Below are 25101 nucleotides of genomic sequence, written 5' to 3'. Positions count from 1 at the left end.
TCTCATAGGAGGAGAAGGCCGGCTACAGTGTTAGGGTTTTGCCCTACACGTTGCAGCATCCTATTGACCAAAGTGTGAGGAAAGAATATTCCCAAGATATTAAATAGGAAATATATCTTGGGATAATGGTGGAAGTATCCTTAATTGATTGAAATAAGGATTACTTGATGCAGTCAATCTTCAATTAGAAATGTATTAAAGATAGAATTTGGTAATTAATCTTTATCTTTAATGCCCTTAACTTTTCCTTGCCACGAGCAGTGAGTAGTCGTATTCAACTACTTCAGGGGTGTTGAGTTGCGCGTGGGAGTATTTGAGCGGTCTGCCCATTTAATGAGGTCAATCTTGTCATTCTAGAGCAAAAATCCACGTATCACTTCTAGGATTTTTGGGATTATTTTAGGCTCCACAGATATCTTAAGATATGATCGCATTTATACAATCACATTCCTAATCTAATATTATTGCAACTCTTATTTTACGTGAATTAATTGTCGGTGATCCAGCTTATTAAACATGCATCTTAATTAACCGTGTGCTCGAAGTTCATCTTTTATATAAGAATTAAGGTGGGAGTTACTGCAAATGACCTATGATTTTGAAAGAAAAAAGGTTTGTTTTCCATTATCAAACACAACACTCAAAATCTGTAAAATGTTGTTTAAAAAAAAAAATGAACGACCTCAAACCACTCTGAAGTTCAAAAAACACCTTATGCTATGCTAGGATTGAGAAAAGAGGTTTTTTTTTTTAATTTTTTTTAAAGTGAATTGAACTTTTATTAACAGGGCAAAAGCAAAAAAATAGAACGAGAACCAAGTAAAAGGCAAACAACTAGCCAAGCTGTTTAAAAGTCTTCGTTTTTCAAAACTCTTCAGTAATGTCTAATTTGCAAAGGATACAATCACATCAAATGATGTACAAAACCTGGAGAGGCAAAGGATACTATCACATCAGCTTCGTTTGGCAGCTCGTATAAGAGAGGTTAGGATAGATCAAATGATTCTGGATGTTTGGTGCAATTATGTACTAAATAGTACCTGTACTTATACTGGGCCCACATATTTATTCGGTGTATGGTCATTTATTTATCCTTTCAAAAACCTTTGGGGGGCGTTTGTTTGCCCTCACTAAGTGGGACTGGACAAGACTGGATTAGGTGTTATTGTAGTCCCATGTTTGTTAGAGGAAGAGACTAGCTTTAGTGGGATTAAACCTCACTCGCCTCGACTATGGGGCTCGCTAGATAGTCTTAGCAAGACCCCCCGACCACCACCAGATTGCTAAGACCCTTCTTTTCTCTTGCGTTGTCCCACTCAACTCCTCGTTCTACTCGACTCCTCATCCTGTTTGACAACCTCGCAGGACCATCCCAGGGCCACCACCGCATCCTCGTAAATCACGGCTTTCTTTGCCACTTTCTCTTCTTAGTTTTCTTCAGTTTTGTTTCGAAGATTCGTGAAATTATTACTGGGTTTTGATAAATTTTTGTTTTCGATTGATTTGTGCATTTGATTGATTTCTCAGATTTGATTGGTTTCTGGGTTTTGATTGATACCCATTTGTTTTCAATTTACCTGCTATTTTTCCTTTTATGAATTGAAATACAAAGTTGTTCTATGTAAATTTTGATATGTTTTGTTATTAACTCATTAATTTCTGCATGTATATGATCTTACCCAGTTAATTAGTACCTTTTGCATTAAGGCTTATGGTAGTCTTTCAAAAATCCAACGAATTGTGTGGAACTGTCGGTGAGGGTGAGGGTGAAACCAATGTTCAAGAAATCTTATACAAGGCTCGTTCATCTTCTAAACTACAAATTTGGTTCTATTTGCTATCAATTTGAGTCGATGAAAGTTTGATAATTCTCCAAGTTGCAGAAGCACCTGCAATTCCTGAAGAAGAAGAGGGCTATGCGTATGCCCTTTTATTTTTCCATATATTCATTTTGATATTTTTAATAGAAAATAAATTAAAATATAATAATAATAATAATAATAATAATAATAAATTATTGTTAGTCTAGCTTTTTAGTTCGACAGTGCACCAAACGTTTCACTAAGCTAGTCCAGCTTAGTTTAGTCTAAGCCATTCCAGTTTAGTCCCTGAAATTAGGCCAGTCCAAGACAGTCCGGTGCAACAGACACATCCTTGTATTATTAGTCGGGTCTACCTGTCTCGCTTCATCGCTCTCGCTCTCGCTCTCTCTCATCGTTTTGCAAGCTCGCTGCCGTTGCCATTGCCAATCCCAGATTTTTCTCACATCGTTCACTTCAAAATCAGTCTCTTTTACCTCTCTTTTTTTCTCTCAAATTCACATAAGAAAAATTTCTAAAACTTTCTCCAGTTTTCTTTTCCATCAAAAAACTATAGGAACCATCTCAATTTCACATCAAAAATCTGCCTCCCTCTCTCATCTTTCAACACTGAACTAGCGAGTCCGCCGTCTTCGCGGCGTCCCTTTTAGCTAGTTGCTCCTCAAACGCGTTCGAGTGCCGATCTGTGCGAGACAGCCCAAGCGATGATCTTCGATCTGAAGCATTTTTCTCCCCTTTTGCCTTCCTTAGGTTTAATGGGTTTCACGTCAAATACGGAATCTGAAATTTTAAGGGGAAATTTTCTCTTCTTTCTCCTTCCTTGGCTTGGCTGTGCGGAGATATAATTTCTGGGTTATAAGGGTGTTTGGAAAATACCCAAAAAAAAATTTATTCTTGGTTTATGGGTGGGGAAGAACTCCGGCTTTGGAATGGAGGACGGGGTGTTAATTTGTTTAAGCTTGATTGAAATTAATTTTTGGGAGTGTAAGAGATGGTGAAGAGAAGATGTGAAGATTGAGATAGAAGAAGACAGCGAATAAGAGGGAGAGAGGCTTTTGGCAAATCTGCAATTGATGCAAGAACAAAAAATGGGTCTTTTTATTCAAACAATCCAGTTATTAGTCCGATACTGCACCAAATATCTGACTAATTTAGTCAGTACTATTCGATACACAAATTATCCTATCAGACTGAAATAGTCAGTACTGTCCGAGCTGCCGAACGAGGCCTAAGTGGAATGAAGTAGTGTTTTTCTTATGCACTCTTATGTGTGAATGCACCGGTTAATTACACTAACACCCCTAAGGTTTATCGAGTTTTCACAAAACCCTTTCACGTTTTAATTCACTTTCACATAACCCCTTCAATTAACATTTTGCTAATAAATTGATAACTTTACCCTTATAGCTAATTAATTAAATAATAAAAAGGATATTAGAAAAAGCAAATTATTATTGACACTCTAAAAATCTCATTCTACACTCCAAACTTTCTATATTTGGAAGAAAAAAAATACAGTGTAGAATAAGATTTTTGGAGTGCCAATAACACTTTCCTAGAAAAAAAATATTAAAAATAAATAAATTCAACATTAAAAAAAATTAAAAACTTAAAAAATTGAGAGAAAAAGGAGAGAAAACCCTAAACCCTCCCCAGCTCCACGACCCATGGTTTTTCCTCCCGCCGTCCCACCATCGCCACCTTCATCCGTAAACCCTCCCCAGCTCCTTCAGTGCCTTTTCCTCATCTTTTTTCTTCTAAAGATTGGCCAAATCGGACTCGTCGTACTCCTTCTTCTCGGCCTCGGGTGCCTCCAAGGGCTTTGCTATTCCACCTTGCTTGGAAGACATGGCTGCGATCTAAGGCAAAATGCTTGCTCTATTGGTACACGCAGCAGCTCTAGTTTAGAAGTTTTAAATTTATTTATTTTTATGTTTAATTTATTTATTTTTAATATTTTCTTTTTCTAATATATATTTGTATTATTTAATTAATTAGTTATAAGGGTAAAGTTGTCAATTTATTAGCAGAATATTGACTGAATGGATTATGTGAAAGTGAATTAAAATGTGAGGGCGTGTTAGTGTAATATCTCATACGTGAGAAGGTTTTGTGAAAACTCGATAAACTTCAAGGAATGTTAATGTAATTAATCTGTGAATGCACGGATGAGTGTGACAAGGTAGACTATAAATCTGAAAAGGTAGACTGTATAATTAGTAAAGGGTCACACTCTATCATCCAATCATGCATTTAGATTTTGAGCAATCATGCATTTGGTTGATGAACTTTGATAACAAAAATTCCAAGCCACTAGGTTTTGAGCAACCGTCCATTATCGCAGCTTGTTGGCCACTTTAACCTGTTCATTGCACACTGGTAGGAAGTATCCATATCTCATTAAACTACAGGATGAAAATACCAGATCAAGATTCAAGATGACGTATTTTACATATTTTTTAATATGTAGATCAAGATTATATTTTAAAATTGATTTATAAAAAGGGAGAGACAGGTCACTATACCCCAAAAAAAGCCAGGTGGTGCCTCGTCAGAATTAAAAAAAAAAAATTCTATAAATAGTACAAAATCGAATCGCCTTTTTCTTTTCTTCATCTTAATCTGACATGGAATCAAATTTCAAGATGAATAATGATTGTATGACACTCAAATTATACATAATCACAATGTAACTTTACTAAATTGGGATTATTGTGCATGGTAGCATGGGCATTTCAGGCAAATGACATGCCCTTGTATACTTTATAGTTTTTAGTATTCTATAGTTTCTACGACCAACTCTCCCCCCGCATGCACTCGTGGGTTGGAATTTGAATATTCCAAATCAAAGAGCTTTTGGCATTTGAGAAGAAAAGATAATTAAGATATTTGTTTAGTTAATTTGCTATATTTTGCAAATAAAGAAAAAATATTGGTGTGTTTTTTTCATGGAATGTGACCGCTCATCAAACTATCTGATATATTATGTCATAGACTAAAATTACTGCTTTAAATCATGTAGATGCCAAATTATATGATATATTATGTTACTGGTTATGTAAATTGATAATATGATAACGTAATTAACACAATAACTTTTTCTTAGGACAATTTGTTAGTTTTTGGATTCTTGTTAAAGATTGAAGCATATAAAATAGGTTGGGGATGACAAAGAAAATGATGGATTGGGGGTGCTTTCTAGTGAAGCCATTTGGAGAAAATGAGGTTGCTTCTGGTTTTTGGGAGAAGAAGAAGCCAAGACGGATGTCAAGTGTATATATGGACCTAATTAAACGCGTCTGTTTGAACACTATTTTAATTGAACGAATAAGGGAGCTGGTCAATGCTTGATTGTGACTTTTGAAGTCTTTGGCATTTATTTTTCTAAATAATCCTTCAAACTATAGAATTATGAGAGACCAAAATCCGTTTGCTTACTAGTTCAAAGTCTTCAAGTTAGACTCACCGAGTTGGCCAAAATGCCCATCTTTTCTTTGATATTATACATACATGATAACCATCACGGGTGGCTTAGTGAATAGTGATTGAAGATGATGACATGTCTTGGGTTCAAATTCTAGCACGTGTGGATCACATGATGATGGCAGTGGGAGGTTGAAATACTTCCGTAAGTCTTCTCAACCTTCAAAGAGGTGGACTGCCATGACGAAACCACCAGCTGATTCTTTTTTTTTTTTTTTTTTCAAAAATTATACATACATCTCATGTATACACAAAAAATATGTTTTTTCTTTATTTTTTAAAGAGTACGATATTCATTAAGATGACAAAGATACGTACAAAAAGGTGGATAGGGTGCATAAGTGAGTCTCGATAAAAACTTTGAGAGGACTTTTAGCCGGATCGAAGGAAAAAAAAGTGTCCCGCACAAGAACTATCCTCAATATTTTATTTGTCATAAAATATTATGGTTTTGGCTTCCACAGTCCTGCCTTTTATAGTAGTCACTATGAGTCTATGACACAACTTTTTTTTTATGCAGGATCAGAATGATTAATTATGGAATTAATTATTAATACTAATTTTTATAATATTCTCAACTAGATCACCTTAACTTCTCACCTCCCAATTCCAATTAGGTACAACCAAAATTTTCCTTGTTAAGGCATATACCTAGCATGCATATGCAAGCACATATAGTAAAGAATTATAACATTCTGGTGGAAACTTTTGTCAGGGTATTTGAATTAAAAAGGAGAAAAAGAAGATTTTTCAAAGTTCTTAAAAATTATTTAGGTGGAAAAACAGATATTTAATGATGGTTTTGCAACAAAAAATTAAAAGGAATAAAAGACACAAAAAGAAAATGTAAGCTTTTGAGTCTTTTTAAAAATAATAGTGATTAACAACACAAACTACACTTGTTTTGGTGATGAGGGGGACATGACTTTCAAAATAGAAGCATCACATATGCTCCCTTGACATGTATGAAATCTTAGTAAACTAGGGAAAAAATTAGGGTGTTTATAGAGGCAATTAGGCATGTTCCTTTTGGGATATCTACTAAAATTGAAACAATATGAACACGATTAACGCATAAATCGAGAAAAATCAGTCTTTTTCATCTTCTTATTTTAACCTAAAAATTAAACAAAATTAGTCTTCTGGTTTAGTTATACAGAAGATTGGTGCTAGACATGGCATTGCAAATTGCAAAATGGATTCTCTTTTGGAGCGCTGAGTTTTGATTATTTGCTTGCTTTGACACATTGGTACAAACACAGTGTTTCAAAGACATTGGAATTCTTGTTATATGGTCCCAATCTTCTTTTCACCTGTAGCTACCTTTCATACCCCCTAAATGTGTACATATGATGCTATATGTGCTATCTTTGAGATGCCAAGTACCAACCCAGCTCATATGCATGTTTTTTTTTTTTTTTTTTTTTTTTTTTTTTTTTTTACTTTTTCTTTCCCAAATCTTTACCTCTTTGAGGCAATGCTCTTTGATTTTGAGTTGCACATTGGATTGTGCTTGAGGTATTTGGCACACTCGTTCAATCCTCCAATCAAGATTCTAAAAGACGTTCTGCGTTAATCTGGCATCAGATTTAAGTATATACACGTACAATATTATTTAAATATAAGTAAATTTATATGTATCTTATTTATACTATTTAAAGATAAAATAAAATTTATATTTGTTATTTATGTTAAGATGATTTCAGTATAAAAAGTCTCATTTTATTGCTATTTGTTTTTGAAATTATTTCACTGAAGTATTTTTTTAATTATATACATACACGTTCAAAAACAATAAAAAGCAGGGGCAAAGAGTAAACTGAAAAAAAATGAAAAAAAAAACAATAGCAAAAAAGTCAAACAAACGGGAAAAAAAAAATAAAAGTACAGATTATCTTCATGTGTGTGTTGTACAAAAATGTTCAAGTACACATTATCTTCGTTGCAGAGTGTAAAAACTAGCCCAACCTCTTCACCGAGCAACGTCTGCTCACACATTCTTATATCACATGATTGACACATGAACTTATATGTAAAATACCGGTTTCACAAAATGAGTATTGACAACTTTAACTCACATGCAGCCATCCACTTCTCATGGTGCAGATCTCATTGTAACAGAAACTAACAACCCAATTTACCATGTCCAATGGGGAATGGATGGCCAATTTAGCATGATTCTCTTATGATTAGGCAAACAATGGTAATTCAATTACAGTTTAAATTCACATAATTACACAGTCAAATAATTGGTAAAAACGGGTAGTGAATTCCTAAGAGCTAAGACGCAACCGGTTAAAGTCTATATTTGTAACTGAAATTTGAGTCCAACGAACATAAAAACTACATTAAATAAAATTATTAAGATTTTGATTATAATTGTTTTCTTAATGAATCATTATTCCCATAACCACAAGCACCAAAAAACACTAAGTCCAAAGTGAAAAGTGAAAACCTTCATCCATATAATTACCTAAATTGAAAACAAAGGAAACCACCAAGAAAACAACGGAAAATGATCATCGTCAAATTCTTTTTTTAGGGATCTTAGAGATTTCGTGATCGTGACCGTTCATCATATATCGTGCGATCAATTTTCGTTAGGTACTATTTATATTTAATTTTAAATCTTAAAATGATTTGATCACATAATTTACGATAAACGATCACGATAAAATAAAAAAAAAAGATCGAACGATGATTCTTTTTCGAAAACAACCAAGAAAATTATAAGGGTATTTCCGGAATGAAACCCGCGAGAAAATACGATGGCGGCAACAAGCGTCAAACTTTCCGCCAAAGTTCCAAACCAAACACCTCCAACCCATACGAGTCTCGTTTTGTCCACTCAGTCTGCGTGGCTTCTGGTCCAAGTTCTTTTTAAGTGTTATGCCCCCCAAAATTAGAATACTTTTGAGACCTTTCCCAAACCCTTTTTTTTTTTACCTAATATTTCAAATTTCAATTAAAACTTTTTTTTCCTTTGGTCAAATTTCAGGAATTTAATAATTTGAATTTCCAATTCTGTGCTTCTCTAACCGTAATCCATCTGAAATTCTAAAAAAATCTCCCAACTAATTTGGTTGTTACGCCTTCACCAAAAGAAAATCTGGTTGTTACCCAAATTTAAACTATATTTAAAATGAAAGACATTGCCCTAAAAAGAAAAGTACACCAAATTAAATAAAATAATTACTTTTATTAAATTATTTATACACCGACGCTTAATGCCACCAATACATACATAGACTCTCTCTCTCTCTCTCTCTCTCTCTCTCTCTCTCTCTCTCTCACACTCACAAACACAAATACACTGTTCACTCTCTCTCTTCTCTTCGCTCTCTCTGCTTTCTGTGTCTCTCTGCTGCAAGCCGACGACAGACTCCGCGCTGGCAAAGATTCCCTTCTTTCCCTCTCCCTTCTCCTTTTCCTTTTCTCTTATCTTCCGAACCACAAACCCTAAGCTCGAAATTTTCCCGAGAAACAAACAGACACTAAGCCAACGGCTACCGGAATCCAATCCCAATCCCAATCCCACCGTCATGTTTCAGCTGATCTCGACTTAACCCACTACCTATTTTCCACCGTGGACTGATAAAGTTGCCTTCTTTTTCCGCCCGATGGGCTGCACGAGCTCCAAGCTCGACGATCTTCCGGCCGTCGCCTTATGCCGGGAGCGCTGCGGCTTCCTCGACGAGGCGATTCACCAGCGCTACGCCTTCGCCGAGGCCCACATCGCTTATATACACTCCCTCAGAGGAATCGGCCGCTCTCTCCATCTATTCATCGAACAGGAGGTGGGCAATTCATCCGGATCGCCGCCCTCCCCCCACCTCAACCTCCCGCCGGCCCGAAAAGGCCAGACTAAATCCTCGCCGCCGCGGCACTCTCACTCGAATTCTAATTCTGGGTCCCATCTCCACTTTCACTCCGATTCCGACGACGATTCCGGCTCGCTCCACCGCTCCGACCTCTCGTCGCCCCTGCACGATACTCACCACGGCGGTCATATTGATTATATGGAGGGCGGCGTCCAGGAGGGTTTCAATTCGTACCCAGATGGGTTTATGCGCATGAATTACATGAAGAACAAAGCGACGCCTTCTGTGGTGCATCGGCAGAAACCCGTGAACCCCGAAAAAGTGTATCAATTGGGTGAATCTTCTTCTTCTTCTAATCCGTATTATGGATACCAAAACTCAAATTTTTATCCAGATGCTGTCTCTAATCCTTATTCCGAATACGGCGGTGGGTTTAACAATTACAACGGCGGGGGTGGTGGGTATAATTATGGTGGCGGGGGTGGTGGGTATACCAATTACGGTAATTCTTCTCCGCCCGTCCGTTACGGAGCACCGTCGCCACAGGCCCCAGCTTCGAGTTCGTCCAAGCCGGCTCCTCCGCCGCCACCTTCACCGCCAAGAGCTTCAGCTTGGGATTTCTTAAACCCATTCGAGGCTTACGAAAAGTCCTACTCTGTTTACACTCCGAGTCGGGACTCAAAGGAGGTGAGAGACGAAGAGGGAATTCCGGAATTGGAAGACGAGGGGTACCAGCAGGAGGTAGTGAAGGAGGTGCAGAGGGACCACAAGCATGTGGTGGATGGCGGGAGGCATTCCAAGGCTGTTCTGGACGATGAGGCAGCTGAAACGCAGCCCCCCTCCCTTTATCAAGCTCGGCCGAGTGTTGGGACCGATGGCGGTGGGGTAGAGTATGAAGTCCCTGTTGTGGAGAAGAAGATTGTGGATGAGGAGGAGAGGCGCGAGGACCGTGGCAATGGCGGAGATGCAGCTAAAGCTCGACCAGGGTCTCGAGATGCTTTTGAAGTTGCTCGAGAGATTGAGGTCCAGTTTCAGAGAGCTTCGGAGTCGGGGAACGAAATTGCCAAGATGCTCGAGGTGGGAAAGCTTCCGCATAATCGAAAACATGGTGGGTATGGGATTATACACCTTTTAATAGATTGATTTCTTAAAATTTGCTTGCTTGAATTTTGATATATCCGGGGAGTTTTAACTTTCATGCTTTTGATGTGTAGTAGTTTTAGTTCCCTAAAGTGGAAAGTTTACAGATCAGGGTTTTATATTTAATTTTTGTTGAATTTGAACTCTATTAGCAGAGATTTGACTTTTGTTGTGTGGGTCTTTGTGATCAGTTTCTTCCAAGATGATGTCTTTAGTCTCTTCGCAACCTTCTACTAGCGCTGAGCCATCGACCTCAGCTGGAGTGGCTGCTCCTGCCCCGTTGGGGTTCGATGAAGAATTGATGTTGAGGTCCAAAAATCTCTCTTCCACCTTACACAAGCTATATCTTTGGGAGAAGAAACTCTACAATGAAGTAAAGGTATGTTGTTTCCTCCGTTCCCATTACTGGTTACATGTTTATATGGTCATCTTGTATACTTTTGAATTTTATGAGTATGAGCCATCAGGGTTTCTTGAACAATTCAAACTTTTCTAATTATGCTTCACCAGACAATTGACTTATGATCCTTTGTTGTTCGAAAGCATTGTCGGATTACAATTTCTTTTATTTTCCTTATTCATAATTAAGTCTTGTCTTTTGTTTGCTTAAATGTGAATTTCAAATTGAGTTTCTTAATTTTTACATCTCTATATAAGGAACAATTTTCTTTTAGGTCTGACCAGAGCATATTGGCCCTCTGAAGGACTGAAGGGCCTCTTTGTTGGTATTGTGGTGTTCTCTCAAACATAGATCATGATTCGCCCACCAAAACTAGGCTACTCTCTGTCTAACAATATCTGAATAAATTATGGCAAAGTTCTCTTTTGATTCAAGCATTAACCGAAATGAGCTTGACTAGGTCTTTTGCTGATTTACTCTTCCTTCACTTAAAATTTAAACCACCAGGCATACTCAACATTTCTTCTAATTTCTGTCTATGTTAGTTGTGACCCTATAACAAGTTTTCATGCTTATAATTTTTCAGGCTGAGGAAAAGATGCGGGTGATCCATGACAGGAAGGTTCGTAAGTTGAAGCATTTAGATGAAAGGGGCGCAGAAGCTCATAAAGTTGATAAAACTCGAACTTTAACAAGGGGTCTGTCCACAAAAATCAAAATTGCAATTCAAGTGGTAGACAAGATATCTGTGACTATAAATAAGATCAGGGATGAAGAATTATGGCCGCAACTAAATGAATTGATTCAGGGGTATGTCCATCTTCCAATTGCTGTGGCACTTTGTATGTTTCACGTTCCATAATGAGGGGTAAAGTCATAGTCAATCTTAACTATATCATGATGTTATAGGTTTCGTCATATCTTAATATATTTTCTGGACCTTCTAATTGCTAATCCTTGATGTTTGACAAATTAATTTATTGATTGAATAATTAGCTCCGTGTAGCACAAGTGGTGAGGGGGGTGGGAAAAAGGGTTAGAACTGTAATAGATTAAAGGAATTGGTCAGGTCCATTGGTACTTGTATTTTATTGTTGTGCTAAGACTTCTTGAAGACGAAGAATGGAATTTTAAGAATTAGGTTGGTTAGAGAATAGAAGAATTCAAGCTAGAAAGAGACGCAGAAGCAAACATTAGAAGAGCGAAAAATCTTAATCAAAGTTTCTTTATGAATTTTGTAATTTGATGGTTTTATCCACATCGAGAACTGCATGTTACAACAACAACAACAACAACAACAAAGCCTTATCGCACTGAGTGGGGTCAGCTGTATGAATCCTAGAACGCCACTGTGCTTGGTTTTGTGCTAAGTCTTCCATTAGCTCCAAGTCATCCTAGGTCTTCCTCTACTTCTTTTGCCCTGAGTGAGAACCGCATGTATGGCTTCCAAATACCCTTGTGACCTCAAAATTATGAAATAGGCTCTTTAAGTCTCATACTATCTCTTGGTGTCTTGAACAAGACCTACCTATATAAGGTTCCTAATAAGAATTAAGGTGCCTCCAGTAATCCATGAATCTCATTTTGGCAATAGGAAAGATTGGCTATTTACGCAAAGATTGCTTTGTTGGAAATTGTATACTTTATGGATGCAATAGTCATGTCACATGTCTAATTCTTTTATTTTCTCACACTTCAGGTTAACCAGGATGTGGAAATGTATGCTCGAATGTCATAGTAGCCAGTGCCAAGCGATTAGAGAAGCCAGAGGTTTAGGTCCTATCGGATCTGGAAAAAAGCTTAATGATGTTCATCTTGATGCCACATTGCAGCTGGAACATGCGCTTATTAATTGGACTTTCAGATTCTCTACTTGGATTAGTGCACAGAAGGGATATGTACGAGCGTTGAACAAGTGGCTTTTAAAATGTCTTCTGTATGAACCAGAAGAAACAGCAGACGGAATAGTTCCCTTTTCACCTGGTAGGATAGGTGCACCCCCAATTTTCGTAATATGTAACCAGTGGTCACAGGCTTTGGAGAATGTATCGGAAAGGGAGGTGGTTGAGTCAATGCGTATTTTCACCATGAGTGTGCTTCAGACTTGGGAACAAGATAAGCTTGAAATGCGTCAGAGGATGGTGGCAAACAAGGATCAGGAGAAACAAGTTAAGAACTGGGATAGAAAAGACCAAAAAATACAGAAGGAAATTCAGGCATTAGACAAGAAAATTGTGCTAGCATCAGGGGACGGTGACGGTCTCTCGGTTGCTGGACAGATTGTATATCAGAGTGACACTAGAAATAGTACTTTACAGGCTAGTCTGCAACGCATTTTTGAGGCGATGGAAAGGTTCACTGATAGCTCTACAAAAGTATATGAGGAGCTTTTGCAACGTAATGAAGAAGAAAGGCTTGCCAGAGCAGGTGAGAGAGTTTCGTAGGGCTCTGCAGTTCGATGGAGTTACGACCATCCCCTTTCAGCCATCTAGGTGAAGGATTTGGAAGCTCTTTGAGAAAATTGCATTCCTTGGAGAAAGCTTTGCCTCCACTCTTCGCCTGTAATAGCTGAGTAAGCCATACTTGTGGGCCTGTGGCTTTACATCGACGGTGCAAGATGGTTGACTCTACAGTTTTAATTTAATGAGACAGCCAGCACAGTTGATTCACAACTTACACAAGCTAAAGACGAAGGGCAAGCCCAAGGTAAGTTATGGCCGATTATAAATCAACTTGGTCCACTGCCCGACAGCAGAAATGATTCGAACGCCGGTTCTGGCCAAAGTATTCGCTGAAGTGATGGTTGCTTGTGCCATCAGTCGCGTTATGAGTGATTCCCGCTGCCTATGAATCAGCTAAGTCTACTTTCCGCAGAGGTTGGGACTCATTCCTAGACATAAAATTTGCAATTAGCAGCGTAGGAGCGACATGGAAACAAGGGCTGGAACTGCTTTCGCAAATCAAAAGTGCGAATTTTGCACAACTGGGGGCCAAAATAATTCAAGTCCGCAGACGTCCTTTTCGGTTTTGTGATGGCGATGTGTTTCGGCGTAGCAGTAGTCTCCGTGTGGGCTGCTTTGAGCGACGCAAGTCCCGTATGTGCCCGGAAAATAATTGAGATAAATTTGTATAAATAATTCATTTTCATTCCTCCTCTTTCTTTTACAGCATGTCGTTTGTATCAATGATTGTACATACAACCTTTGGCAAAATTCAAAGTGACAGCAACATTTAATAAGAAACGAACCGGGTTAATTTTATTTTGCATTCGTCCGGTGTTCGTCGAGCGCGATTGGATGTCGATGCTATGTGTAGATCAGTGATTACCAAGTCTGAAATGCAACTTTGCAAAGCAAAAATTGGTTTTGGTTTTGGACATTTTTGGATGTGATTGGGCCATTTTTCTTGACGTATGCTTCCCCAGCAGCCACACTTGCGTAATTTCGCAGAAAACTGAGATTATTTGCAAGTGACTACATTAATTAAAGATTAAGATTGATGGAAAGTCCCAAGATGTAATGTAATATCTCACTTTAATTAAACAGGTTCATGCTAATCTTTGAATGGGACTGCATTAATAAAGCTTATTATCCGTCTCCATCCAATACGACTTGACATTGTGCCAAAAGTCGTATGGACTATTCTACGATCCTCACAACACAGGCAGCCATCTTGGGTTTGCCCTTGACATTTTTCCGTTAATTAATTTTGGTTGTTGATGCATGAGGAATTTTCATGTGCATGTAGACTATTCTTGACGGCATGCATTAACGTTAAATAAGTCTACATGCACATGATTGATTCTCTCATCGTCATTTGGGATTTGTTTTGTAATAAATCCATTATGATCACATGTCAGAACTCAGAATCAATCTACATGCGTCATAATTGACTCTAACATTGTCTTTTTTTTTTTTTATCTAAAACGATAGCGATTTTTATTAACCAAAGAGAACGAGTACAACGGTGCCACATGGGTGTGTTTTCTCCAATGACCAATACATTGAATTGGAAATAATTTGCTCAAACAAATGTAATCAGTAAACCTCTACACGGCTATCACAACCAACAAACACAAGACCGTCGCTAATACAAATCTATCATAAAAAGTGATAGTTGCAAAAGAATTATACGGGGCACACAAAAGTCATCGCTACCAAGCGAAACGAGACCACATCAAGCCATGGTTGATAGGCGATGCCACATCACTCACTAGGAGAGGCAACAATCGCTAAAAGTGGTACAAACAACAAAACTACTCTAAGAACTCCGTTAACATTGACCTTTTGAGTTTGTTTTGTAATGAAATTTCTTAAGCCCAGCATAAGCACGTCAGTTGTCCAACACTCCTCACAACATACGAGCGTCAGCACAAGATTCCGTGATCCCAAAATTATTATTATTATTTTTTTACTATTATTAGTGAGAGGGAGGGGAATTTGAAACTAGAGAATACTAAGGAAACTCTTTCAACAGCGGAACTCTCTATGGATTTTCTAGCACCTCATGTTTTTTACACAATGTTTTATACTGTTGGCACATGAACTGATGTTAAATTATGAGATGACAGAGAGTCAATAGAGAGTCTCACTTTAATCTAGTATCCTTAGCATTTCTCTTGAAACTATTACAATAATTTAGAAAATAGGGGAGTTACGAACCCGCATGCATAGGTAGAATTCAACACTCCATCCACTAAACTATTAGACCACATGCATCCCAAATTACCATATAAATAAAATGGGTTTTCCCAACACTCCCTTGTACAACTAGAAAATGACAATAAAAGCTTGTGATTAACATGAGTAATTCGCAATTTTTAATAGCTCTTCGATTGCCTAAACTTATTCTCTTTTTGCGAGTGGAAGCAAAAGCAATGGAGGAACCAACAACTACCACTCCCAACCAGTCCTCTCTCAATTTCACCAGGTGTGTTGAAAATCTCTTTCTACTTGTTTGTTCTTTTCTCCCTTGGCAACTGTGCAGGATCTGATGATAGAGATGATTTTTGGTACAAAACTTTGCTAGTAGTATTGAGTTTCACCCAATGATTTGAATTTTTTTTTTTTTTTGTAAATTCAAATTTTATTGAGAGAGAGAGAAAAAAAAAACTAGCAGTTCAAAGGGAGTTGCAAACAACTACAACATGAGCCGAGGAAACCCTTCAAAAGAACAACACGCTAGCTTCAAGGAAGATCATTTTTTTGGTCATATGATAGATTTTGTTAGTTATTGGGAGAAGACCTTTGGTCCATAGGAATCAATTACTTCTAATAAAACTAATTGGCTTATTGCCAATTACTTCTAATTGGAGGTTCTATCCTATATAAAATTAATTGGTAATGTGAAAAATAATCAAAATTGACATTTTTCTCATTGTAGTTAACTGACTCGATGAAAATTGCAATGTAAATGTCACTTTTACATCTTAAATTTACATATCTTTGTTAAAATGCTCTTAGAGAAAGAGATTCGAACATCAATACAAAACGTTATCACACTGTTCCGACTAACAGAATATACAAATATAGAATGCCACTACTAAACAAAACAATTATAGCCGAATGATGCCTAAATTGAATCAAACTGTTAAACACATTAAGTGGCATATCATGATTTGTCTCCACAAAGCAATATTGGAGCTTTATGTGAAAGAATATATGATTTCAATTGGATACTACACTTAATACACATCTATATATATTCCCCTTGTTTGGTCAAATATATATATGCCCTTTATTCAAAGGGGTCCCAATATTTTTAAAAATGAAGATTAGTTGTGGAGTTCATTCTATATCGAACTTTAAAGATTCAAATTATTTATTTTTTAAGTTGCACTCATGGATCATTCTTGTAAATTATTAACTAAATCGAAAATGTGTGAGGTATATAATTGAGTTCAAAAAAATTAACAAACACAATATTCTATGAAATATTGAAATTTCATCTTGACAATTAAATAAGTAAATGATTTCGAATTGAATTGATATTTTTGTAAAAATGACCTACGAATGGAGACTCAAAAAATAGACAGTTCGCATATTTGAAATTGATGTGACGTGGATCGCACAAGTAGTCATTTTTTATTTTATTTTATTTTTATAAATGAAATCCCTTTTAACAACAGAACAAGTTGTGGTATACATCTATCATGTTGCAAAAGAAGAAAAGCAAAAAGAAGAAAAAGCAATAGAGGACAACTTAAGTACTGCAAAAAATCAATTGGCTTTTCTTATATAAATCAATTTGTAGGTCAATTATGTTGCAAAATTAACAGGCCGTGAGATTCTCTGTTTGTTCTAAACACTTATATTAAATTTGAGAACACCAAATAAGAGGAGTTTTTGCTGGATTCTGCAATTTGCCCTTAAACTGTCTCTATTTTTTATTTATTTATTTTGTGGTCAACTATTCCAGGAAATTTGGTATTTGTTTAAACATGTTTTCTTCTGTTTTTCCTTTGTAGTACTATATGATTATAAACCACCCCAGTTGGGGATAGTTTAAATGATGGCATCAAATTATAAATCTAATTTAAGAGGGTCAAATCTTGTGGGGTTTAAGGAAAATTATAAATAAATTACATAAAATATTAACAGAAATTACAAAGATTAATGTAATCTTGCAATCCTAACACAATTTCTCATTTTGAATGATATAGGTCATTGTAAAATTGATAAGTAAGATTATAGGAAAATTGCAATAGATCCCAATAAAACTTCATGATCAAACCTTGTTTAATCAAAATTGTAGCATTAATACGGCAAAAATGAAAGTAAAAAGATGCTCAAATTGCATTTCTTTTCGAAAATTCGAAAAAAATATATTATTGAAAGTGATAATTAGAAATTTAAAACTTATGTCATAAAAGATCAGTATTCAAATCATAGGAAATAGATCATCTTCGGATCCCTTCCACCTAATCCTCATCATCAAACAATCTGAGCTCTTGAAATTGATCCAACGGCTAAACACACAGGCCAACTTTAAAAGTTATAATAATTTTAACTGTTAGATCAAATTTTAAGAATCTAGATTGTTTGCTGAGGAGAATTAGGTGGATCCATTTCCCGAATTACAAATGTTGAGGTGGAAAGGTGCTCCTGTTGCCCTCAATCTAATAAAACTCTTTCTGTTTTTGGAGATTTGAAAAAAAAAAAAAAACAAATTACCAAAGGAGATTAGTGACAAATACGGATGGGAAAACGTAAAACTATCACTAAAAACTTGCATAATATCTCATCAAAACTTCATAAAAACAAGATTAATATTGTTAGAATGTTTACATTGACGCAGAAGGGTGCGTGTTGCGTCCATATCATTTTCTTCGCATAAGGAAATCCAATAAAGCTATATCTTTTTAGGGAAAATTTAAACAATCAAATTACCAATAAACAAAAAAAAAAATATGGGAGGTCTTATATTTGATGCTTTGAGCTGGTGAGTCAACTTGACTGTGATTATAGTTAGGGTGGAACTCTCCATAGCCTTTCTGGGCTCAAAAACAATGAATAATCATGATTTACCACAAGTTATCTCAATTTTTAAAAAAATGAAAAAAAAAAAAATACCAAAAGTGATTAGTGAAAATAATGGAAGGGTAGTAACTAATTAAACTGTAGCAACTAGAAAATGCTTTAATTACCATAACCTCTAACATTAAACCGCCAGGAAACTCTCTCTCCTCTCTCTCTCTCTCTCTCTCTCCCGTTCCAACCCACTAGGCACTCCAAAGCAGCGGCAGCAAGGAACCAGCTCAAGGTTTTCCTCTAAAAAGCTTCCATCTTTCCAACTCCAAGAAGCTCAAAATCTCACTGAAATTCAAACCCCCACAGAAAACCAAGTCATGGGTTGCTGTGCATCCAAAGTTTCAGAGAAACAACCACCAGAGAAAATCCAAACCCAGCAACTAGCTCACAATAGCCGGAACCCGACCCACCAACCGAATCCCACCTCAGGATCCGACCCAGAAACCGGCGGAGCCCCACCCTTCTCCGAATTCTCCTTCGCTGACCTCAAAGCCGCCACCAACAACTTCAGCTCTGACTACATAGTCTCTGAGAGTGGCGAGAAGGCCCCAAATCTTGTTTACAAGGGTCGGCTGCAGAACCGCCGTTGGATCGCCGTCAAGAAGTTCACCAAGATGGCGTGGCCTGATCCCAAGCAGTTTGCGGTGAGCTTTTTTTTTTTTTTTGGGTGTGCTTTTGCTTCATTTGGGTTTTTGAGTTTTTGCTATTTTTGGTGGGTTTTCAATCGTTTTGTGAATTCAACCTGTGAAATGATTTGTGGGTTTTGGTTCTGCAGGAGGAAGCTTGGGGTGTTGGGAAGCTGCGGCATCGGCGGCTTGCGAATTTGATTGGGTATTGCTGTGATGGGGATGAGAGGCTGCTAGTTGCCGAGTACATGCCTACTGATACTTTAGCTAAGCATTTGTTCCACTGTATGTCAACCAAAATCTATCATTTTTTTGCTTTTTTGTCTTTTGGCTTTAGCTGTTGTATCAAGAATGCTACTTTTTAGCTTAGCTTCTAAGATTTCTGAATGACCCTTTTGTGAAGTACCTCCAAACATATAGTTTTTAAACAATCAATGAAATGCAAGATGTCATTCACATTAGTTTTCTATACCATGAAACAGTTAGGCCATTAATCTTACCTCGTAGTAGTGCTAATGCTAGATGATGTTTAACATTGCCTTTCATTTGGAGGAGTCGTGGTGAGGTGTGGTTTTTACTTTTTAGTATAGTTTTCTATCTAATGTGGCTGTACTGTCTTGTCTTCGTACTGCTAATTTCTTAAGGTTTGCATAAGCAATCAATTCAACATTTGAGTTTTGTTCCTCCAAATTGAGAATTAGTGGCTGTATTTGTCGAAGATTAATTTTTGGTCTCTGCTTTTCATACAGGGGAGAATCAAACCATTGAGTGGGCCATGCGTTTAAGAGTGGCTCTTTATATTGCTGAAGCTTTAGATTATTGTAGTACTGAGGGCCGTCCATTATACCATGATTTGAATGCTTATAGGGTTCTCTTTGATGAGGTACTCCTTTTTCAGATTTGATCATCTCAGTTAAAAATATATGTATTTTCAATCATGTCTGTGTCCATTACTATTTAGGGTGATAATATAGTATTTGGATGGACTTGTAGGATGGTGATCCTCGCCTTTCATGTTTTGGCTTGATGAGAAATAGTAGGGATGGGAAGAGTTACAGCACAAATCTCGCTTACACGCCGCCTGAATATTTGAGAAACGGTAGTAACTTCTCTACTCTAAATACTACGCATCCGTTTGATTATTTTTCTTGTTACTATATCTGAAAGGACTTTTCCTGCTTGAGATGTGCTGACTTTACTGGTTGTTTATTTACAATGTAGGAAGAGTAACTCCAGAAAGTGTTGTTTATAGCTTTGGCACTGTCCTTCTAGATCTGCTAAGTGGGAAGCACATCCCTCCAAGTCATGTAAGTGGGGTGCTGTATAATATGTCGGATGCACATTTTACAGTTAGTCTGTCCTACACCGTTGCTTGCTTATGCAAACTAGAGCCTTTAGTACTATAGTCATCTTGGGGTGTGACAATTTTTAGTTATCGCTCAAAGTTGAAATTAATTGATTACAAATCTGCTGTAGTGGATCTGCTTATATTAAACTTGATTGTTGGGATATGATATGCATAAATATCTTTGTGTATTCAAGCCCTCCTGCATGTTGGATTTGAGCATCAGTTGTCTTCGTAACTTCCGTATCTTATGGGAAACAAATAATCAGCAAACAAAATCCCTCTTTATATAACTTGATTCCTTCTCCATATCATTTGCCCATCTTGATACTTGATGTTATTCATCACACAACACTGCCTTCATTTTATCTAATTGTAAAACTGGTTCCATGGTTTTCCTAAATTTGCATAATTATAAATTTCAATTTATTTTTCGTTTCATTACATGAGAAGTGTTTTCTTCACTATCAACTTGGTGTCTAAATTATGAAGTCAGTACTTCAATATGCTGGGTGTGTCCTCCGTCATGCGATTTGACTTGTTTACCATTTTCTGTTATTATCTAGAGTTAACCATCATGTAAGACAATCATACTTCACAGTGTTTACATTGATGGAAAACATTGATAAGTATGTATATTTGTTTTGTAATTTACGTCAGTTCTACTTAAGGTGTAGGATGACATGTTATGCTGGCTTCTTTTAGAACATACTCTAGTATTTAAATGATTTAAATTCATGCAAACAGGCTCTTGATATGATACGAGGGAAAAATATCATTCTGTTAATGGATTCACATTTGGAGGGGAAATTTTCTACAGAGGAAGCAACAGTAGTTGTTAATCTTGCTTCTCAATGTCTCCAATATGAACCTAGAGAGCGGCCTAATACAAAGGACCTTGTTGCAACACTTTCTCCACTGCAGACCAAACCTGATGTAAGAGGCTTTCCCTTTTGGATTATTAAATTGTCGAGTTTATGAACGAAGCTGTTATTCTTTTCTCAGTGCTTTGTTCGTGGTTTTGTACTTTTGACTTAGCATGTCCCTAGCACAAGCTGTTTATTGATGGCTTAGTGTGGCCGAGTCCAAAAGGAATCACTTTACACTATTTTTGAAGTAGTGCATACCCATGGACTGGAAAATGATGCATGCACAGGGCATATTTGGATTGTAGCGGCATCCTTGCCTTAGCCGATGCCTTTTTAACTTCAGGCATTCCCCTGAGGTGCATCCACATATTCTTACATGGCCAAAACTTTGTTGATCTGATGACCTAATAGGGGATCATCTATGATCTATATTCGGTCATGCATGTAAGATGATAAAGGTGGACTACTTCACAAGAAGAATCTAATTACGAAGATTCTGGATTGCAGGTTCCATCTTATGTCATGCTTGGGATTCCAAAGCATGAGGAAGCCCCTTCAACCCCACAACGTCCCCTCTCTGCTATGGGTGATGCCTGCTCTCGGATGGACCTCACAGCAATCCATCAGATCTTGGTTATGACGCACTACAGAGATGATGAAGGAACCAATGAGGTAGTTAAGTGGTGCTAGGGCATCATGCATATCCTGTTCAATCAATTTATGCTAAGAGATCTTTTTTGAATTTGGATGGCTTCAGTTATCTTTCCAAGAGTGGACTCAACAGATGAGAGACATGTTGGAGGCAAGGAAGCGAGGGGATTATGCATTCCGGGACAAAGATGTTAAAGGTGCCATTGACTGTTACTCCCAGGTATAATTTTGTTGTTTGCACATGCGTGTGTATTTTTTATTTTAATCTTGTGTGCTGGAATTACGTGAACAGGTTGACAGAACTTTTGACTCGGAACCATTCCACCAGTAAATTATGTCATAAGAGTGGAAAAGTTTCTGGCCCCAACTGTTAGTCTTACCATGTTTGCTTTTCTGATATAACCGTTTCGAATCAAATTACTGCTGCTGCAGTCTTTCGTACTTGCTGATTAGCATAGCTGTTCAAGGCATTTTTGTTTTATTTCGGAGTTAAGGATGGGCTCAGCGAGTTATAATCTTGAACTATGGTGTCGCCAACTGTTTTCCTTTTGTTTTTTGGGCGCAGTTCATAGATGTTGGAACTATGGTGTCGCCAACTGTTTTTGCGCGACGCAGTTTATGCTACCTGTTAAATGAGCAACCAGATGCTGCCCTTCGAGATGCAATGCAAGCGCAATGTGTTTATCCAGACTGGCCCACAGCCTTCTACATGCAATCAGTTGCTCTAGCCAAGCTAGACATGCACAAGGATGCTGCTGACATGTTAAACGAAGCAACTGCGCTAGAAGAAAAGAGGCAACGAGGAGGCCGGGGATCGTGAGGATCAACTCTGTGTAATAACTAATAAGTGATAGTACATTATTTACCATTACCAATTGACAATTGTTGTTGAGGCTACCCATAATTTGTATAAAATCTGAGCTGGGAATCCAATTTGTCTTTACCATTGAGAATGTATTTACACAGAACCGCCCTTCTGTTGCACTAGTGAATGTTTGCCTCCCTCCCATGCCAAAATCTTTCCCGGGCAATTAGTTCCAGTGAGTCAATTTGTTGCTAGATTAATTAAATCTAAAATTTAAAGACTTCTTTTCGTGTTTGTTTTTCCAGGGCTTCAAGGACGACGTGTTAGTGAAAACTCGAACATACCCTTTTAAGTATATTTGTAAAATGCCATTACCTAATGCTAGTGAAAGTCACTTAATGCTAGTAACTTAATGGATGTTCAATTTTTAAAACGATATGTATTTTTTTGGAATTTTTTAAAGGGCGATACCAGTTCGGAATCAACTCCAAGGGAAGTGGGCAAGGGGGAGGCATTGGACAAGCTACACTGGGCCTCAACTTGTGTTGGTTGAAGTTTACTAGTTTTAAGTTTAGTTGTTTGGTTTGGATTAAGTTTAAGTTTTTTCATTAGACCGATACACTCAATTATGTATGACTTGAATTATGTATGACTTTCGGTTATGTTAATAAATGTCCAATGATTTATTCGTTGTTTGTTTGGTTGCCATTGTAAGTAGATTAGAACCCCAAAACCCGGAACTTTCCTAGGGTGTTACACTTTCAAGCACACGACTCCTTTATAGTTAATTGGTTTTAGGCTATAACCTTAACTTAAAAAATTGCCTTCTTCAACCTGTCTTAATTTGCAGACCACGACCATGTGTCATTGTCGTTATCTATGACAGACGTAGGGGAGATGGGCGAAGCTACATGGGGACAAGGAGGGGCGGCCACCCCTTGTATCGCCTGAAATTGCCACTGAGAGTGAGGATTTCGCCCTTCTAGTCCTTTAAACTATCGTCGAAATCTGATGCGCTACTACACTACTTCTGTGTTTTATGCTTTGCTACTTCTTTTGCATTTTATTTTTTAAGTACTCAGGCCAAAACTATGTTGTTTTGGTCCTGGAATAAAAAAAGCGTAGAACGGCGTTGTTACGGAGGGCTACAGTAAGACTGCCATTATTCAAGAGTCTATTAAGTTGTTTGATAGTATGAGGGAATTGGGTGTGCAGATAAGTTTCAAGTCCTATGAGGCTCTATTTAAGGCCATTATGCGCCACAACCGGCATATGATGGCCAAGAGGTATTTTAAGGCAATGTTGAATGGGAATAGAACCCAATATGCATATTGATAAGTCACGTGCATAAGGTGTTTGACGAAACACCCCACTTAACCGTCTCTCTCTTGAATCCCATGCTCAAGAGCTATGGTAGAGAGAATCGATGGGAAGATACATTGTATCTCTTCCATAACATGATATTTGAGTCAAGAAGCATTGATGAAAATCCCCATAATTTTACCATTCCCATTGCTCTGAAGACGTGTGCGAGGTTAAGGCACTCACATATGAGAAAGGGATTTTTTTAACACAAATGGTCCTTGAGATTGATCAAACTCATCATTTTGGTCCCTCACTTTCAAAATCAATCAATGTCGTCCCTGACATTCACTACGGAACATCAATTTGGTCCTTCAGTTAAGATTCCGTGTTAATTTTTATACGGGGCCCACAAATCCAATGAAATGGTGACATTTGGATTACACAAAATAAAAGTTTTTATTGCAAATGGTCGCTGATATTGATCCAACTCCTCATTTTGGTCCCTGAGTTTCAAAAATCGATAAATTTGGTCCCTGACTTTGAATACCGCACGTCAATTTAATCATTCCGTTAAAGTTCTGTCAATATTTTTTGTCTCACTAATTCAATGATATGGTGCCACGTGAATTAACTATAAGAAACTATTTTTTTAAGATTTAAAACTAAAAGTAAAATAAGAGATTGAAAACCAAAACTAAAAGAAAAAAATTAAGTCATCATCATCTTCATTAGGGTATGCTAAAAAAAGAAAAGGAAGGCACTATGACACCACTAAAGTACTTGACCTCCTGAACTCACTCCTTATTTTCTCTAGTTAGTTATAATCTTATTAACTTTGAATTGAATTTGGATTTGATTTTATCGAATTTAGATTGAATTTATTTTTTTTCCAATTGGGGTTGTGGGATGCGAGAAAAATGTTAGCGCGGAATACTCGTACGTTGGTTCACTCTTAAAAAAAAAAAAGTTTCTTATAGTTCATCCACGTGGAGCCATATTGATGAAATTTTAACGGAATGACTAAATTGATGTGCGATAGTGAAAGTCAGGGACCAAATTCATCGATTTTTGAAACTCAGGGACCAAAATGAGGGGTTGAACCAATGTCAGAGATCATTTGCGATAAAAACCCTTATTTTGTGTAATCCACGTGTCATCATTTTATTGGATTTGTGGGTCCCACTTACAAAGTAATAGAATAGTTGATAGAATCTTAACGGAATGACCAAATTGATGTGGGGTAGTGAATGTTAATAACGACATTTATTGATTTTGAAAGTGAGGGACCAAAATGATGAGTTTGATCA

At 37.2% G+C, this 25101-nt stretch overlaps 2 protein-coding genes and 1 pseudogene across 2 annotated transcripts; 2 read left to right on the top strand and 1 right to left on the bottom strand.

Annotated features, from left to right (window-relative positions):
• Positions 1–3523: 3523 nt before the first annotated feature.
• LOC103933598 lies at positions 3524–3684 on the bottom strand (annotated as a pseudogene).
• A 4887-nt stretch (positions 3685–8571) lies between these two features.
• On the top strand, positions 8572–13386 carry LOC103933585 (protein ALTERED PHOSPHATE STARVATION RESPONSE 1). Its single transcript, XM_009343278.3, has 4 exons — positions 8572–10232; positions 10456–10643; positions 11251–11474; positions 12364–13386. The coding sequence occupies exons 1-4, from the start codon at positions 8924–8926 to the stop codon at positions 13106–13108; spliced, it is 2466 nt and encodes an 821-aa protein (XP_009341553.2). The 5' UTR covers positions 8572–8923; the 3' UTR covers positions 13109–13386.
• A 4942-nt stretch (positions 13387–18328) lies between these two features.
• LOC103933586 (serine/threonine-protein kinase BSK1) lies at positions 18329–22671 on the top strand. Its single transcript, XM_009343279.3, has 9 exons — positions 18329–18837; positions 18969–19104; positions 19569–19702; positions 19813–19918; positions 20041–20126; positions 20912–21100; positions 21541–21705; positions 21791–21904; positions 22250–22671. The coding sequence occupies exons 1-9, from the start codon at positions 18511–18513 to the stop codon at positions 22502–22504; spliced, it is 1512 nt and encodes a 503-aa protein (XP_009341554.2). The 5' UTR covers positions 18329–18510; the 3' UTR covers positions 22505–22671.
• The last annotated feature ends 2430 nt before the right edge of the window (positions 22672–25101 follow it).

Source organism: the organism of the source record quoted next, unplaced genomic scaffold (assembly GCF_019419815.1).
Source record: "Pyrus x bretschneideri cultivar Hongxiangsu unplaced genomic scaffold, Pyrus_bretschneideri_v1 Contig7, whole genome shotgun sequence".
In the NCBI taxonomy this organism is placed as follows: domain Eukaryota; kingdom Viridiplantae; phylum Streptophyta; class Magnoliopsida; order Rosales; family Rosaceae; genus Pyrus; species Pyrus x bretschneideri.
This window is presented reverse-complemented; position numbering and strand designations above follow the sequence as displayed.